A 16,830-nucleotide genomic window follows, 5' to 3' on the forward strand; every position below is an offset into this window, starting at 1 on the left:
TGTTATAGAGGGAAATTAAAGAAATCAAAGAGATGATGTTGCTCTTGTATTTACATTGCAGAGGAAGAACCTGTTAACATCAGAGAGGTGTGACTGCATTTATCAGTTTGCAAAGCTCACAAAGGTTGCTTGGAATGGCAAGTTTCTTGAGATAAAGAATTGCAGATGAAGAGGTCTCCTAATCATCACCATAGGGGTGGAATGCAAATACATAGGCTGGGCTGTCCTATGACCTCTGCATTCAAGAGAAAAGTTTTGGGTGCACAGTGCTGTGGGAAATTCCCTTCTTTCAACAATTATTCAGCAAGTATATCCCTGTTTGAGAAAATAGTTAACATGTTATACTGAAAAATTACACTATCTTAATTATCTTCAGAAAACTTTTCCATGCCTTATTCACCTTCCTATACAAATTTTTGAGTTTCTAGCAGTGTTTTCATCAGCAACAGCACATACCCATTTTTGCTATAAAAACTGGCTTCAACAATCATAGGAACTATTTGTTTGTTCATGTAAATGCCCTGCAATGAACCAGGAAAACTGTTGAAAAATACTTGATCATAAAATCATTGCTGCTTAAATAAACATGTCAGTCCAGCTTAGTATAAATTAAAACAGAACAAAAACACAGTGCAGCAGATGTGCAAAGGTGCTTTTGTTCAGCAGGATGCCTCAAAGATGGAATGGAAGGTTGTTTTTTGTTTTAGTCCATCCTAGCAAGTGGGTAAAATGGTAAATTCTATAAATCTCACAGAACAGAGGGGCCAACTTCAGACACTATTGACAGTGACTACTAACCTAAATTATGTTTTTCGTCAATGGAGAGAGAAGGGCATTTCCAGGCATTTCTTTAGAGTCTGACAGCTGACCAACATACATTCTCTGCAGAGGTGATACCTCTTTCCAAAGCAGTCTCAGCTCCCAGTGTGCCTAAAAGTAGTAACGCATACTTCACACTGGTGCTTCCCCGATGAGAAAACCGTGACATGGCCTGAAGAAACAGCACCTAATACCGGTCTTTTAACCTCTTGCATCCCAAAAAAAGCACACTGTACCACTCCAAGTGGGATTATCTTTCCTGGCATCAAGATCCGAGCATTTGCAGCCAAATTCTGCGTTAGAAAAAGAGGACTTGGGAAGGATGCATCTGAGGGATCCAAACAACATCTTCTATGGACTTGCAGAAGTAATGGCTTTCTAACACCAGACAAGAGCTCTTTTGAGGTACTGTAAACACCTTGTGTCAGCTGCTCCTCGACAAAATTTCAGTTAAGACAGAGGGCACTGTTTTCACCTTACAAAGCTGGTTAGCCAGCCCTGTCACCCGCAGACCTTAGACTACAGAGATTTTGTCTAACTCCTTCACTGCTGTTTCAAAGATGACACAGATGCCAGCAAGGGTGTGATTTCCCTTGTATTGGCAAGACACAACTGCTTGTCAGGATGCCAGATAGAGCCACTGGAAAAGCCTGTATTTCTCTCAGGTTACCCTCCCTTCCCTCAGTTCCCAAGAAAAAAAGAAATAGCCCATGACTTTAGTATGGGTAAATGTTAAACATAATCTGAGCATGAGGGATGAAATAAATGATTCCTCCTTTAGAAGATAAATAGTTTAAATGAAGAGTGGTGGGAGTCCTATCCTAGCTAGTCTGCAGAAAGCAAGCCCCGACATAAGCTGTGCTGCGGGAAGGAAAAGCAGCAATATCTCCAGGAACACTGGAGAGACAGGCTTATCCGAGACATCTCCCAGAGCACCTGCCAGCACTGAATCCTAATTCAGAAACTCAGCTGAATTCTGCCTAGAACTAAAAGGATAAAAGTCTGACAAAGCTCTTGAATCACACCACACTTGACGCTCACCTTAATGTACAAAGAGTTGTGACTGTAAGGGTTATAAGGATTCCCATGAATGTCACACATGATGGAAGACAAGTGGCTGAAAGGTCCAAAGTTTAGACAGTCAGCAAGGGAGATGGATGCAAAGGGGAGTTAGGCGGAGGGATCAGTTTAGTTGGATACAGAGGGTGTAGGAGAGCAGTCGCAAGAAAGAAGCTTTGGACAGAAAGAAAAGTGCTTGTCTTTCACCTTATTTAGATGTCATAGGGCTTGATGAACAACTAGGAAAGATACTCTACCTTTATGCCAATGCAATTGCTCTACATCAGCACGAAAGTACACACACAAATACCTACTTGTGGATGTCCCATTAAACCAGTTATGCTTTGACTGGGGTCCAGTTCATCTCCTTCCTACAGCTCAACTGATGCTCAAGTGACAGAAAAAGAAAGCCCAGAAGGATCTTGTGCCAAGATAAAATGGCCACATTTTGGGACATTTTCTGAGAGGATGGATTGGAAGCAAAACCAATCTGAAAACAAGTTCTGAGAGGTAGAAAAGAAATTCTGCCCTATCTATGTACTATCAGGAGCACATCAGGCTTTTTAACAAGATTCTAAAAAGCCTTTTCAGCTATTTAAGATGTGAAGATGCATGAACGATTCTTTCAGTATTTCACTACTGCAAGATTCAGCAGTTAACAGTTTCTGGTTAAAAAACCCAAATACACATGTGTTTTTTGCACCTAAAGGATAAAATCCTTAAAAAAAAAAAAAGGAAAAAAAAAGACTAAAATGATCTGGGATAGAATCAAGGAGGCACACAGCTTTTGGCACAAGTCTCATGCTTAGGTTTTGTCAAAGCCATTGATACAACACATCCTGTATTCTCACCCATTTGGCTGGCTGAGTCTATACCAGAAACTCCCCTGCATGCTGTGCCTTTGAGCTCAAGACCCAGAAAATTTGTGACAAGAGCTGCGATTAGTTCCAAAAGAAGCTAATGTGTCACCTGCTGAAAAAGTGAGCATGAGCAAACAAGCAGATCAGAGCCTGGTAGTGGCAAGAGTGGAAGGGGACCAGGCAGCAGCCACTTCACACCGACCTTGCCTCCTACCAGTCCTCCTCAGAGGCACCAGCCCTGCTTCTGTTAAAGATAAACCTTGGCAAACTGGACTTAACACTGCATGCCAAGTGTAACTGATATCTCTTTAGTTCATTCTTATCTTGCTCTTGCATTGCCCAAAGTGGTTTATTTTTTAATGACAAAGGAGCCTATGTACATTCTTGTTGATAAATATTTGCAATCACATGAATGCTCTAACATTTATTGTAAGTTGTTTTCATATAACTATGTAAAAAATGCCCTATTTTTTCCCAAAAAAAGATTATTTTTCCCAAGTTTCAAATTAAATTTTTCATGAAGCCATCACGTCAGTGCTGCTCACGAGTTACATATACTTCTGGTATATTTTATGGTGCTTTTTTGAACAAATTGAAGCATACTTGCAAAAATCCTGAAACATTGATGAAATGTTCTAAGCAAGAGGAAAAATATTCTTTCTCATGATGAGGACATTACAATCTCCAGCAAGGGCATCTAAAAACGTGGGACACAATACTGTCAGATTGGAACCTCAAAAATACTACACTCTGTCTGTAACAACTGTTTGACAAGTAGATATCCACTGAATGGCCAGAGCAAATTGTATATGTCCTCAGGGAAAAAAAAAAAAAGAAAAAGAAAAAAAAAAAGAAGGCAGCATAAGCTAGTATGATAAAAAGCCAAAATGAAATGGGATTTTCCCTGGTTTATAAAATTTACTGGCACACCAGTGTCAATCTATATACAGTGTACCCAGAACACAGATAAAAAGAGCTATCTGTGAGCTGAGCTACATTCTTTCCAGACAACCTTTACTAATTTAGAAATCTCTTTTTGCCTCCATCCATTACTTTGGTTGCTCTTACTGTTCTGCATAAGAACAGCTGCCTAAAACAAAAATTACTGATTTTTTTAAAAGGGAAATGGCCTTTTCCAAGTGGGGATGTTTCTTAATGAAATGAAAAGCAAACAGGCTACTCTGTTGTGCAAAAAACTATGTGTTCAATACAGGGATGTGAAGCTGAAGGTCAGCAGTTACGGCTGGCTGCATCATTATGTCTCAAAGTGAATGTCACCCACATAGTCACCAGCACTTAGTGTCACACTGGGAGGTTTGGCAGGGTGAGGAGGTACTACTGAGGTCTAAGAAAAATCAAAAGAGAAAAGTTAATAAAGCTGGTGTCATCTGGAACCTCATCTAGTCTGTATCATCCTCAAAGATGCAGCCTGAAAGGGTCTGTCTTTTCAAGGTGGGCTGGGTGAAGGAGGGGCAGCAGTCACCTAGGGAGGATGTTGTTGGCGGTGGTAATAGAAAAAAAAAAAAAAAAAAGGAAAGAAAACACAGAACGAGGGAGAGAACAGAAATGCAACACCTGAACCTCCCAGAAGGACTGGGAAAATGTCCAAAGTAAACCAGGGAAAATCAGTAACAGTATGAGCAGTTTTGCCTTCAGCCATAGTACATGCCTGCTAAATTCTTATTCGAGGACTGGAAGAGCTGGACAAGCATCAGCTCTTCTGCAGGAAGCAGGAAACCTAGCTGTTAGTCTCCTAGTTTAAATCCACAGCTCTCATATGCCATGTAGGCAGTCAATTTACCGGATTTGGGGGGTCATATTGGTAACACTTCCCACTTTTTGGAAGCCAGCTGCTGTGCAGCCAAAAACGCTAACTACTATGAACAGGTGAAGAGGGAGAACGAGTGTCCTTACAGGGTAACAGCCCTGTGGTTAGAGACAGCCACTGCAATTTTCAAGCTGTTGTCTGGGCAGGGAGCCCAGTTCCACAGGCAGTGCTGCAGCCCTCTTAGAGCCAGTGAAAACCCTCAGGAGAGTTTCACAGATGCTGTAAGATTATGAACGTCCTCATGTGGGCACCCAAGTCTCCTCCAGTCACAAGGAACTTGTATCAGTACCATAAACCTACTCTGAGAGGCAAGAGCTGAAATCATCAGCATATGCTGTCATGTTCAGCACTTTAGTGTTTTCCCCAGATCTGACTATTATTGTACTAACTGTTCTGTTAGACTACCACTAGAATCATATAGCCATTTCTCACACAAACAAAACCAGTTTCTCTTAAGTCAGTGAATACATCCGAATACAGATCTACATACTTCCTTTTTCAGAACAAAGATGTGTTAATAGAGATGCCCCAAAATAACAAGTATTTTACAGCAACCTGTAATATTTCTTAGGATAAAAATACCAATTTATCAGTACTTTAAAGCATATGACATTGTTCTATTAAATAAAGGAAGCAAACCTGAACATATTCATTGTGAAATTAACTTTTCTGTCTATCAAAGTCAGTGCACTATTTGTTTAGTTCATTTTAATGGATAGCTTTTATATAAAATAGTTTTGGCCCTTGTTATAACAAACACATTTATTCACGAACTTATTGTGTCTTCAGTACTTCAGTAATACATACCAAAAGTAATTTATAACGCGTAAGCTGATTGATTTTCACAAATAGCTTCAGAAGTTAGAAAGCTTCAGAGTATGGCAATAACCCCAGGTTTGTATTTTCCGAAAATACAGTTTCATGAGTGCATCATTCCTTCATCAGCAAAACTATAGCCAGCAGATTCAGTGCCCAGCCCTGATGAAAAGGAGGTATAAGCGGCCCCTGCCTTTGCAGAGAGGCCCTACTGAGGTGCCCTAGACCAGGATTTTTCTTGCAGCAGCTTCATGTCAGCCCTCCTCCTCTTTCATCCCAGGTGAATGGCAGCACAGTGCCTTGGCATCAGAAAGTTTTCAGTAAGTTAAAGCGTGAAAAACTTATTATGAACTCACCTGTAGTCTATGAAGTCAAATATTCACCATCAACCACAAAAGTTCAAAGACATTCTATAGAAACCTATAGAATGAGAAACCATCTGATGCTACCCATATGTGTTGCTGGAGCCCACTAATGCTACAAATAGTCTTGCTCTGTTTGTAATGCTGCACTATTGAGAAATGCCACGTTTATCCTACCGCAAGTCAGAGCTATGGGAAAGAATGGAAAGAACTAAAATGAAAATCTTTCTTAAAAATCAGTTATAAAAGGAAGACGAGTGGACTGCCATTGCTACAGTCTCTCTACGATGTGACAAGAGAGGCATAGAAGCAAGATAAATTCAGTTAGTAAGGTATTCTATTCACGTTGTGTCTGACAAGAGGACTATTGACTTCATTTTACTACCCTCCAGATGGAAGATTCTGAATATACGGGGTAGGTTGATAGTAAGTTTCTACAAGAATAGATTATGTGGCACACAGCTTCTCAAGTTATTCACAATAACGCACACAAACACAAATGTACAAGGCCGACAGAACCATTTATCTGCCTTTTTCTGAAATAATGCCTCATACGTAGCATACAAGGTCAGCAAAGTTCAAGATGTGTTTTTGCAAAATGATCCTATGGCTTTATGCAGTGTTTTGTGGGAGAAGACAGCACTTTTGCTGCCCCATGAGCTGCCCACTAATGTCCCTTCCATGTGGTAGAAGAGCTGTCCCCTCCAGCTGTGGAGGGACATGAATATGGACCCGGGGAAGCTATGCACTGGGGAGAGACACAGAAACTCTTTGGGGCTTTCTACAGTCTCCCTTGGAGAGGAAAGGCTGAACCTTGCCAGGCTCTTGCTGTACTCATTTCTCTTTAGAGAGGATTCAGGTCTGGATCCCAAATGGAGGAACTGCTTTCTAGTAGATCTGATCCAGACACTTGCTTGACAGCGGAGCACAGGATTTCCACTTCCTTTTGTACAGTGTTTCCTACAGACATCATAAAAAGGTCCTCTCCTCAACGTACAGATTTTTAGATCACGAAAAAAGTCCCTATAAAAAGCCCAGCTGACCACCGCCAGCCTGCAGACTCTCCTCCAGGAGCCAGGTGCCCCTTGGAGTATCATCTAACTTTGCAAGAAAAGAGACCAGGACAAAATAAGGATTTAAGATTATTCTGTCATCTTTAAGGAAACTAGCTGAGGGTACAAAATCCTTCAGCCTGAGAGTTACTCACCTGCTCATTATCTTGATCACGGATTTCTTCAAGGTACTTTTTAAAAGGATTGGGTTGATAGGGCTCCTCCTTTTGCTGGGCAGTCTTTCCTTTCACCAGCATGGGACGAATGACACCAGGTTTTGTCTTGACCCATAGCACACCCAGGAGAAAAGAGATGTAAGGAAAATAAAATAAAATAAATAATTCAAAATTTACAGAATGTATGTTAGACAAGTAAATTCCAGTAGGACTAAACTGACCAGATTTGTAAAAAATTTTCTTTCACCACCAAAATTATCCAGGTGTCACGTTGCATGACCTACTTTTAATACAGATTGTGGAAAAAAAAGGCAAGAGCTGTTTTTACACAGAATTTCATCACTGACATCTGTTTATTACAGACAGAAAAATAGATGCTGGGCTGTCAGACTATGGTTTGTGGGCTTTGCTGGCTGGTTTTGCTAGCTGTTCAGCTGCATCTTGATCAGTTCATCAAGTCACACTTTATGCACAGCCACATGTCTGCTTTCACACTGCAAATTCCTTTCTGATCTTCTCAAAACAGTAACTGTGAAACAAGGGCAGAATGTGATGCTATTAACTTACACCCAGGCAGCAACATATTAGTGGAAAGCCTTTCTGGGATATATCAGTGATTAAATGCTGGATTTTATAAAGTCATAGAATCATAGAATCGTTTAGATTGGGAAAGACCTTTAAGATCATTGAGCCCAACCATTAACTTAGCAATGCCAAGTCCACCACTAAACCACGTATGTCCTTAAATGCCACATCTACACATCTTTTAAATACCTGAGGGATGATGATTCAACTACTTCCATGGGCAACCTGTTCCAATGCTTGACAACCCCTTCAGGGAAGAAATTTTTCCTAACATCCAATCTAAATCTTCCCTGGTGCAACTTGAAGCAATTCCCTCTTGTCCTATTGCTTGTTATTTGGGTGAAGAGACTGACACCCACCTCACTATGACCACCTTTCAGGTAGTGTAGAGAGTGACAAGGTTTCCCCTGAGCCTCCTTTTCTCCAGGCTAAACAACCCCAGTTCCCTCAACCGCTCCTCCTAAAACTTGTGCTCAAGACTCTTCACCAGCTTTGCTGCCCTTCTCTGGACACAGTCTAGCACCAAAACGTCTTTGTCATAGTGAGACGTCCAAAACTGAACACAGGATTCAAGGTGAGGCCTTACCAGTGCCGAGTACAGGGGGACAATCACTTTCCTTGTCCTGCTGGACATACTATTTCTGATACAAGCCAGGGTGCTATTGACTGCCTTGGGCCACCTGGGCACACTGGTGGCTCATGTTCAGCTGACTGCCAACCAACACGTCCAAGCCCTTTTCCGCCAGGCAGCTTTCCAGCCACTCTTCCCCAAGCCTGCAGTGTTGCAAGGGGTTGCTGTGACCCAGGTGCAGGACCCCGTACTTCTGCTTGTTCGACCTCGTAAAATTGGCCTCAGTCCATCAATGCAGCCATCCAGATCCCTCTGCAGACCCTTCCTACCCTCAAGCAGATCAACACTCCCCCCCCAACTTGGTGTCAGCTACAAACTTACTGAGGGTGCACTCCATGCCCTCATCCAGATTACTGATAAAGATATTAAAACAGAACTGGCCCCAGTACTGAGCCCTGGGGAACACCACTTGTGACCGGCCACCATACAGACTGAACTCCATTCACCACCACTCTGTTCATGGGCTCAGCCATCCAGCCAGTTTTTCACACAGTAACATTATGTCCATCCAAACCATAAGCAGCCAGTTTCTCCAGGAGAACGCTGTGGGAAACTGTGTCAAAGGCTTTACTAAAGTTAAGGTAGGCAACATCCACAGTCTTTCCCTCATCCGCTAAGTGGGTCACCTTGAAATAGAAGGAGATCAGGTTAGTCAAGCAGGAACTGTTTTTCCTAAACCCATGCTGACTGGGCCTTATCCCCTAGTTGTCCTGTAAGTGCCACATGACGGCACTCAAGATGATCTGCTCCGTAACCGTCCCCAGCACTGAGTTCAGGCTGACAGGCCTGTAGTTCCCTGGATCCCCCTTCTGCCCCCTCTTGTCAACGGGCATCACATTTAATAACTTCCAGTCAACTGGGACCTCCCTGGTCAGCCAGGACGGCTGATGAATGATCACAAGTGGCTCGGTGAACATGTCCGCCAGCTCCCTCAGTACCCTTGGGTGGATCCCATCCAGCCCCATGGACTTGTCCACGTTCAAGTGGTGAAGCAGGTCACTTGGATTATGGGGACCTCATTCTGCTCCTCATCCCTGTGTTCCAGCTCAGGGGGCTGGGTACCTGGAGGACAACTGGTCTTACTATTAAAGACTGAGGCAAAGAAGGCATTAAGTACCTCAGCCTTTTCCTCATCCGTTGTCTTCATGTTTCCCCCTGCATCCAATAAAGGATGGAGAGTCTCATTAGCCCTCCTTCTGTAGCTAATGTATTTATAGAATCATCTTTTATTGTCTCTTATGGCAGTAGCCGGATTAAGTTCTAGTTGGGCTTTGGCCCTTCTAATTTTTTCCCTGTGTAACTTTGCAACATCCTTGTAGTCCTCCTAAGTGGACTGCCCCTTCTTCCCAAGGTCATCAACGCTCCTATATTTTCCCAATTTCCAGCAGAGTCTCTCCACTCAGCCAGGCCAGTCTTCTTCCCTACCAGCTTATCTTTCCGCACATGGGGACAGACTGCTCCTGTGCCTCTAAGATTTTTTTCTTAAAGGTTGTCCAGCCTTCCTGGACTCCTTTGTCCTCCAGGAGTGCCTCCCAAGGGACTCTGTCAACCAGGCTCCTAAACAGGCCTATGTCAGCCCTCAGAAGTCCAAGGTAGCAGTCCTGCTGACCCACCTCTTTACTTCTCCAAGAATTGAAAACTCTATCATTTTGCAATTGCTCTGTCCAAAACAACCTCCAAGCAGCACATCACCCACAGGTTCTTCTCTGTTCACCTACAGCAGGTCTAGCTGGGTGCCTTCCCCAGTTGTCTCATGTTGCAGCACAAACAAACTAGTAGACTGCTACAAGGCTTTGCAGTTGGTCAGATTCTATTGTCTGTGCTGTATCTCCTTCCTCCAGAGGCCAGACCACACTCCTCCTCTGTCTAACGCCCTTTCTCACACTCCTCAGGGCTATTTAACCACTTAGCAGGAACGAGCTACACCTGCACATCATCCATGTCTATCAACTCACTGCTTTTGCGGCAAGGCCACAGCTGCTTGTTATCAATGCTAATCAACCCACTGCCTTCATTCCTCTACAGTCTCATACACCAGCTGTGTGAGGAAGCTCTCTTCCACACACTCCAGGCACCTCTTAAACTGTTTCCTCTCTGCTGAATTGTATTTCCAGCAGACATCTGGTAAGTTGAAATCCCCCATGACAACAAGGGCTAGCAACTGTGAGACTTCTCCCAGCTGATTATAGAATATTTTATCTGCATTTTCATCTACCTTTTCATCCTGGTTGGGTGGTCTGTAACAGACTCCCACCATGACATCTACCTTGTTAGCCTTCCCCCCGATTCTTACCCATAAACACTGAACCCATCATCACCATCATTAACAATCAAAATGCTGCCTAACATACAGGGCTATCTCATTTCCTTTCCTTCCTTGCCTATACCTTCTGAGGAGTTTATAGCCATCCATTGCAGCACTTCAGTTGTGTGAGTCATCCTACCGTGTTTCCATGATGGCAACTGTGTCATAATGTTCCTGTTGCGCAATGGCTTCCAGCTTCTCCTGTTTGCTGCCCATGCTGTGTGCATTGGTGTAGATGCACTCCAGTTGGGCTATTGATCATGCTACCTTTTTGAGAGGAGAAGCCCTAATTCTTACCTGGCCATTCTTGGGTGCTTCATAGTTTTTAGCACATCAATAACACTTGGGACTTTGCTGCTGCATAGATCTCCATCCCAGATCTTGCTGGCATGCTGTCCCTCAAACATCAGCATGCTGCCCCCAAGCTTCTCTCTAGCAAGCCTGGATTTTTCCCTTTACCCTTTCAAATCTAGTTTAAAGGTTTTTCAATGAGCCCTGCTAACTCCTGTGCAAAGATCCTTTTCCCACTTTGAGACAGGAGTACCTCACCTGTTGCCAGCAGGCCTGGTATCATGTAAACTAACCCCTGATCAAAACACCCAAAATTCTGCCGGTGGCACCAGGCTCAGAGCCAGGTATCGATCTGCTGGCTCTTCCTGTTTCCTCCCTCATCATTCCCTGCAACTGGAAGGATAGAGGAGAACATCACTTGCACTCCTGATCCTTTAACCAACTGTCCCAAGGCCCCGAAGTCTCTCTTGAGTCTCTGCAGACTTCTTGTGACAACTTCATCACTGCCTGCCTGAAAAATCAATGATGGACAATAATCTGAGGGCTGTAGGACGGTAGGAAGCCCCAGGGAGGCAGCAGACTGCCCTGAGAAGTGGGTCCAGCCTGCACACGGGGCCTTCTGTTCCCTTCAGCAGGGAGTCTCCGATGGCAATGACCCGTCTTTTTTACCTCACGGAAGCAGTTTTGACCCAGGGCATTGGCCGACTTAGCCCGGGCGACACCTCCATGCTAGGCGAACCACCCTCCTCGTTACTGCTCGGTGCCACCCGCCAAGCCTCACACCAGCTGGGGCGGTGGGGTGGCCACAGAGGGGACACACTTGCTGTGCCAGGCAGGAACTTGTCCCCATTGCCCCCTGTCCCCTACGTCACTGCATTCAGCCAGGCGGAGAGAGGATAGGGAATCCCCCATGTCACGCATCTGTCTGCCCATTGGGGCTGTCTCGGGAAGGCAGGGTGTGATCCCAGTAGTGTCTCTCTCTGGCTCCCTGACCCTGGTGCTCCCCAGCCCCCTCCCCCCTCCCCAGAGCTGTCACTGAGCAGAGCATCCCCTCTGCCCGGGTGCAGCTCCCACGGGAGCGCTCGCTGCCGCCGGTCGGCACTGGGGTCAGAGCAGGGCCCCGCCTGCGGCCCTGCACCTGGGTGGCAGCGGGTTCCCACCGGCGCTCTGTCTGGCACCTGTGTCAGTCGTGGTGGGCACTGAGCTGAGAGAGGCCATGGCTTTCTGCCAGGTGGGCACCAATGCTCCCTGGGTGTAAGTGGCAAGGCTCTGGCACCCTTCCTGCATGCCCTGCCATGCAAACTGCCGCATCATGCCCTCATTGTCTGCCCTTTTTGCAGCACTCCTGGTTGCTTGCACCCCCGAAGGGCTTGTTTTACAGGTGTGGGGGGCTTGGCTGCCATTGCCCCGGCCCACCCAGGTCCTGTCAGAGGCTGCCGTTTGAGCTGGGGGGCCCTGGGGGTTCCCTTGGCTCCCCCTGAGGCTTCCCAGGTTTGGGAAACTCCCTTGTGCACCACACTGGAGTGTTCTGCTGATGGTGCCAGCACCAGAGCTGCTCACCTCAGCGACTAAGTGACAGTATCTTTAAGACTTCACTCAGAAAAGTACAATTTTAGAGAATTTAATCAGCATGGATGTGTGATTCCCCTCATTTCAGACAAATCATGTTATCTAATCAAGAAAAAAATCTTCATTAGCTTCCAACTAACCAAAAAATTGACAATTAACTTGTCAATTTAGCACATCTGTGATTTTCAGAATTCTTACAGTAAAGTCTGACATGATGAATTGTGACATAAACTCTGAACAGAGGCTAAGGGATATTTTTAAAATAGACAACTCATTTGGTAAGCAAAGAAAAGGAAGAAAAAAAGTGTACATTTTCACTGGAATTTGGTAATTACCAAAGTCCTGAAGGGGGCCGTAATTGAATTTAAACTTTTAAATAAGTCAGTTATATTCTCCTCTGTTACGATGACCCCATAAGAAATGGGCAGTCTTTGTCACAACTGATACAGATGACAGCAGGACTGCTGCTGAGGTCCTTCAATAGTTACAGCCCAGAGGGGCAGCTTGCCCAACTGGGTCTGAGAAATAGGTGCTGTCACAACTCCCCATCCTCAGTACCCAGCAGGGTAGCAAAATGCAAAGAAGAAACTTGATCTGCTATGAGATTTATTTACAAGATTTAGACTATATACATTTAATAACACCATGCTGCCTATTTACAAGAGCAATGCACTTAAGCAGTCTGTCTGGAAAAAATAGAAGCTTACAGTGAAAGTAAGCTTACAATGATGCAGCTGAGATTGCTGAATGTATCCTATAAACCGAGTTATAGATCACCTTAAAACAGGACCTGCAGGTATCCAGCAAGGATAGGGCAGGAGGGGTGCCCATCAGAGGGAAGTGTCCAGGAAGCAGGAGATGTCCCTATGTCTTGTGCTTCCGCCTCCACACTTCGAAAGGACAGAGGCTGAGGTGAAGGTGGCAGAGGTGGGGAGAAGCACAACACACCTGGGAAAAGCAAGACCCAGGCAGCAAAATATCTTCACTTAGGTTTGTGTTTTGTCCTCTTTTCTTTCCACAGGTTGACACCCTTTCATCTGCTTTGTCAAATAAGAAACATATTCAACCAAAAGCAAAACCTCAGCTATGAGGTGATACTAATTTTTTTTTAAAAAAGAGTAATAACTGCCAAATTGCATTAAAAACTTTTCCATTGAGGTCAACTTAGTGAAAGATGCAGTGCTCATTTAATGAATTTATAGTCTATAGTTCATGACTGTTTCTTTGTAGGATTCACCATAAAATACTTATTTTCCTCTCCAAGGAAGAGTTTGCAAAAGTGAAAGACTCCTCGCTTTCAACAGAAAGGTAAATAAAAAACCAACAAGAAAGCTACAGTTGTTATCAAGTCATCATTACACAGACAAAGGACCTGTGGCCTTCTGGCACTCCTCCACACCATGTAACCATTCAATTAAAAGCCCACTGAGGTACCTGAAATCATCAAGGATAAGCTCCTCTGCTTGTATAGGAAACCTCTTGCAGAAACATGCCGTAGGAATGCTTTTAAAGGAAGCATTTTCTAAACAAAATTGTGCACTCAAGTGCTGACTGAGTCATCTGTTTATGTCTGACTGCTAACAGAGTGGCAGATATCAACCAGCAACCAGAATTTGAAATACTTCATCAACTCCCTGACAGGATATATAAAATTTTTGATCCAAAACTAAAAACTTAAACTCTTTCTTTGACAGTGGGTGGCACAGCTGACACTGCTGAGAAACAAGCTAAGACTTAGTTTTGCAAAGGGAAGTGTGGGTCTTCTAGAACAGCACTGAAAAATGGTAAAGGCTGTTACGGTAGCAATATGCTGCTGTCACATGGCTATAGCTCTATTAGCAAATTACACAGGGCCATGACACAAGCTCCAGAGCTGGCCCCTAATCAGTTGTAGTGATTCAGGCATGGTTTTGGGATTCAGACTCCCTGGCATGGTTTTGGCCCAGGTCAGCAAGTGCACAGTCAGAAATAGGAGGATAGGCTGGGTCAGCGTGCCTCTCAATAGGTAGTATGGAAATGGCCACCCTTCTTCAGGGACAGAAGGTATTTTGGCTGTATGAAAATGAGCCTTGCATATTTGCCTCAAAGCTTCAGAAGACTGAACTTCTCATCAGCATGCGTATGGGGATGTTCATCTCTAATTTTTTCTGCTGTTATTATGACACTGGTTGTCCCTGAGATCTTGCCGAAACTGACAGCTAAGTTACCAGTCGCAATCCTATTCCTCTCAGCAGAGGTCTAAAATCCTGAGTCCCGTGTTTCTCCTATCCAAGTCACTGTCACTTGCACTCATACAGAGTATTCAGAGATCCCCAAAGTATGTAGGTCCAGATCCCTCTTCAACAGCTAGCAACGACTGCAGTCACTCTTTATGGTGCTGTGTCACTACAGACATTAAGTTGTTCTGGGTATCTGAACAACTTTCCTGTAAATGAGAAAATTGACTCTTACTGTTTAACAAGGAATTGGCTTTTTTAATATGTTTTCGATGCAGTGCTGTTTTGAGGCAGCCTACCTCTGAGACAATTAGACAAATGGTCAAGAAAAATATCAGATAAATTTATCAATTTAAAATGATAAAAATAATATATAAAAAATAAAATAAAAATATATTATAAAACAGGTGAGCTAGCCTTGGGATAAAAGTTAGCTGCCCTCTTCCTTTCCTTTCTGCTCTGAGTCCATCAGACCTCACTTGACAAACAGCAAGCACTGAGTCTATCTGTTTGCTTGCATAACCTTTAAACCCAACTTTCCTGTACAAATAGTCTCTTGCAATCTTTGAAGCCTTCTGATTCAAATGGGAAAATCAAAGAATTCCCTCATGGAAAGGAACTATTCCCAGTCCTTTCCAACAAATGCATTAGTTTTGGGGAAATGAACCCTGAAGCTGACAGGGCAAGTATGCATCGCAGTATGCCCCAGCCAATGCAGTCATCTTCTGTCAGCACGGAGAAACCAGAGTCACCTGAGCCTCTAAACTGTTGAGAGCACCTGCTTTCAAATAGTGAGAAACTGGCTCCCTTGTCAAGGATCATTGCAGGTTCCACAGTCAGCAAAAAGATGCTTTTTGCCCTAACAAGACGGATATAGATGTTTATCTAGTTGAACTGTGAAACTCCTTAAAATACTCCTCTTCTAGTTCTTTTCTGCCACAAATCAGTCTTCATAAAGGGAAATATGTTATTGAACATATTAGGGCATTTTTATTTTCCCCTTGTGCTGGCTTTACACTGGCAAAAATGCAATACAATATTCCAGTCAGTGTGTCAGCCCACAATGAAGTTCTCCTTTGTACATTTGAAAGTGTGAAGGCACATAATTGTGGCTAGAAGGATTTCTTCTTCCTCCAGCTAAATAGTAAATAATTCACATCACTGAAAAGCCTAGGAAAGTAGGATAATTATTTTCTCCACCTCCATGCTGAAGCAGCAGCAGGTCATGCACCAGAGCACAGAGAACAAGGACAGCCATCTGTTTGAAATTCAACTTGTCTATTTTTGTTCATACCAAAATACTTGCATTTCAAGAAACAGCTGAATTTCCAACATGATGTCTGATACTATACTGTGTTATGATTTCCACTGACTCTGTGCTAAACTAAGCCAAAACTAAAATCAATGGATTTAGTCCTTTTCCATTCTACTCGCAGTAAGGGGATGATCCTTTTCCTCAATAGCTGGAAAAAAGGGACAGACACAAAGTAAGAGTAGTGTGGAGGAGGCACTCACCTCTGCTGCAGTTCTGGGACCAGCAGAGGAGCAAGTATGCAAGTCTGGAACCAGAAAAGAGAGCAGGTTTGCCCAGGCGCTGCTCGCTGCCCAGGCTGAAGGCAGGGAGGGGGATAAGGGCAAGTCCTTAGCACTGATGCTGCTCTCTGCTTCCCCCTCTGCTTCCTTCTCTTCTTTTAAAAGGAAACCCTTTTAGCACATTTAAGTTCCTTTCACTCACATTTTCCTTTGGTACATCATGAATCTCATTTCTTACTTTATTGTGTGATGGCACTGTATGGACCACTTTTCTGTATAACTGACACATTTCACTTCAGCAGTGACTGAAATTTGGTGCTTGAGAAAGTATGGCAAAGACTGCCTTCCAGGAGTCATTCACCAGTGCTTAAAGGCCATGCAATTATTTTAGGTGGACAGATGGGCACATGATGCCTGCTTTTATGTTGGACCTGACAACTACGCTATATTTGATGCCATTCTGACCTGAAGTGGCTCTTAAAAGATGCTGAATTTAATACTGTTTTACTTTAAAGCAAACATGCTATAATTCCTAAGGTGTCATATTCTCAACCGTGGTTTAGTTCATTTCATGGAGCTTTGGGCTCAACAGCTTTAAATGCAGGAAATACAGGAATCTCAGTAATACATGGGCTTTAAAATGAATTAATTAGAGAAAAAATACTTCTTCCTTCAAATGCTTCAACTCATCTTCTGTCCACCCTCGAGTCATTACAACACCTACCCAC

At 43.7% G+C, this 16,830-nt stretch overlaps 1 protein-coding gene across 3 annotated transcripts in view; it reads right to left on the reverse strand.

Moving 5' to 3' along the window:
- The window catches only part of LRRC1 (leucine rich repeat containing 1), a 235,355-nt gene that overhangs the window by 22,736 nt on the left and 195,789 nt on the right, over positions 1–16,830 (reverse strand). For all 3 annotated transcript variants that reach the window (XM_040598663.1, XM_040598662.1, XM_040598661.1), the window contains one exon: positions 6,952–7,077. In XM_040598663.1, coding sequence (XP_040454597.1) covers positions 6,952–7,077 — 126 coding nt within the window. The remainder of the gene's footprint in view (positions 1–6,951; positions 7,078–16,830) is intronic.

The sequence above is a fragment of the Falco naumanni genome, chromosome 6 (assembly GCF_017639655.2).
Source record: "Falco naumanni isolate bFalNau1 chromosome 6, bFalNau1.pat, whole genome shotgun sequence".
NCBI lineage: Eukaryota > Metazoa > Chordata > Aves > Falconiformes > Falconidae > Falco > Falco naumanni.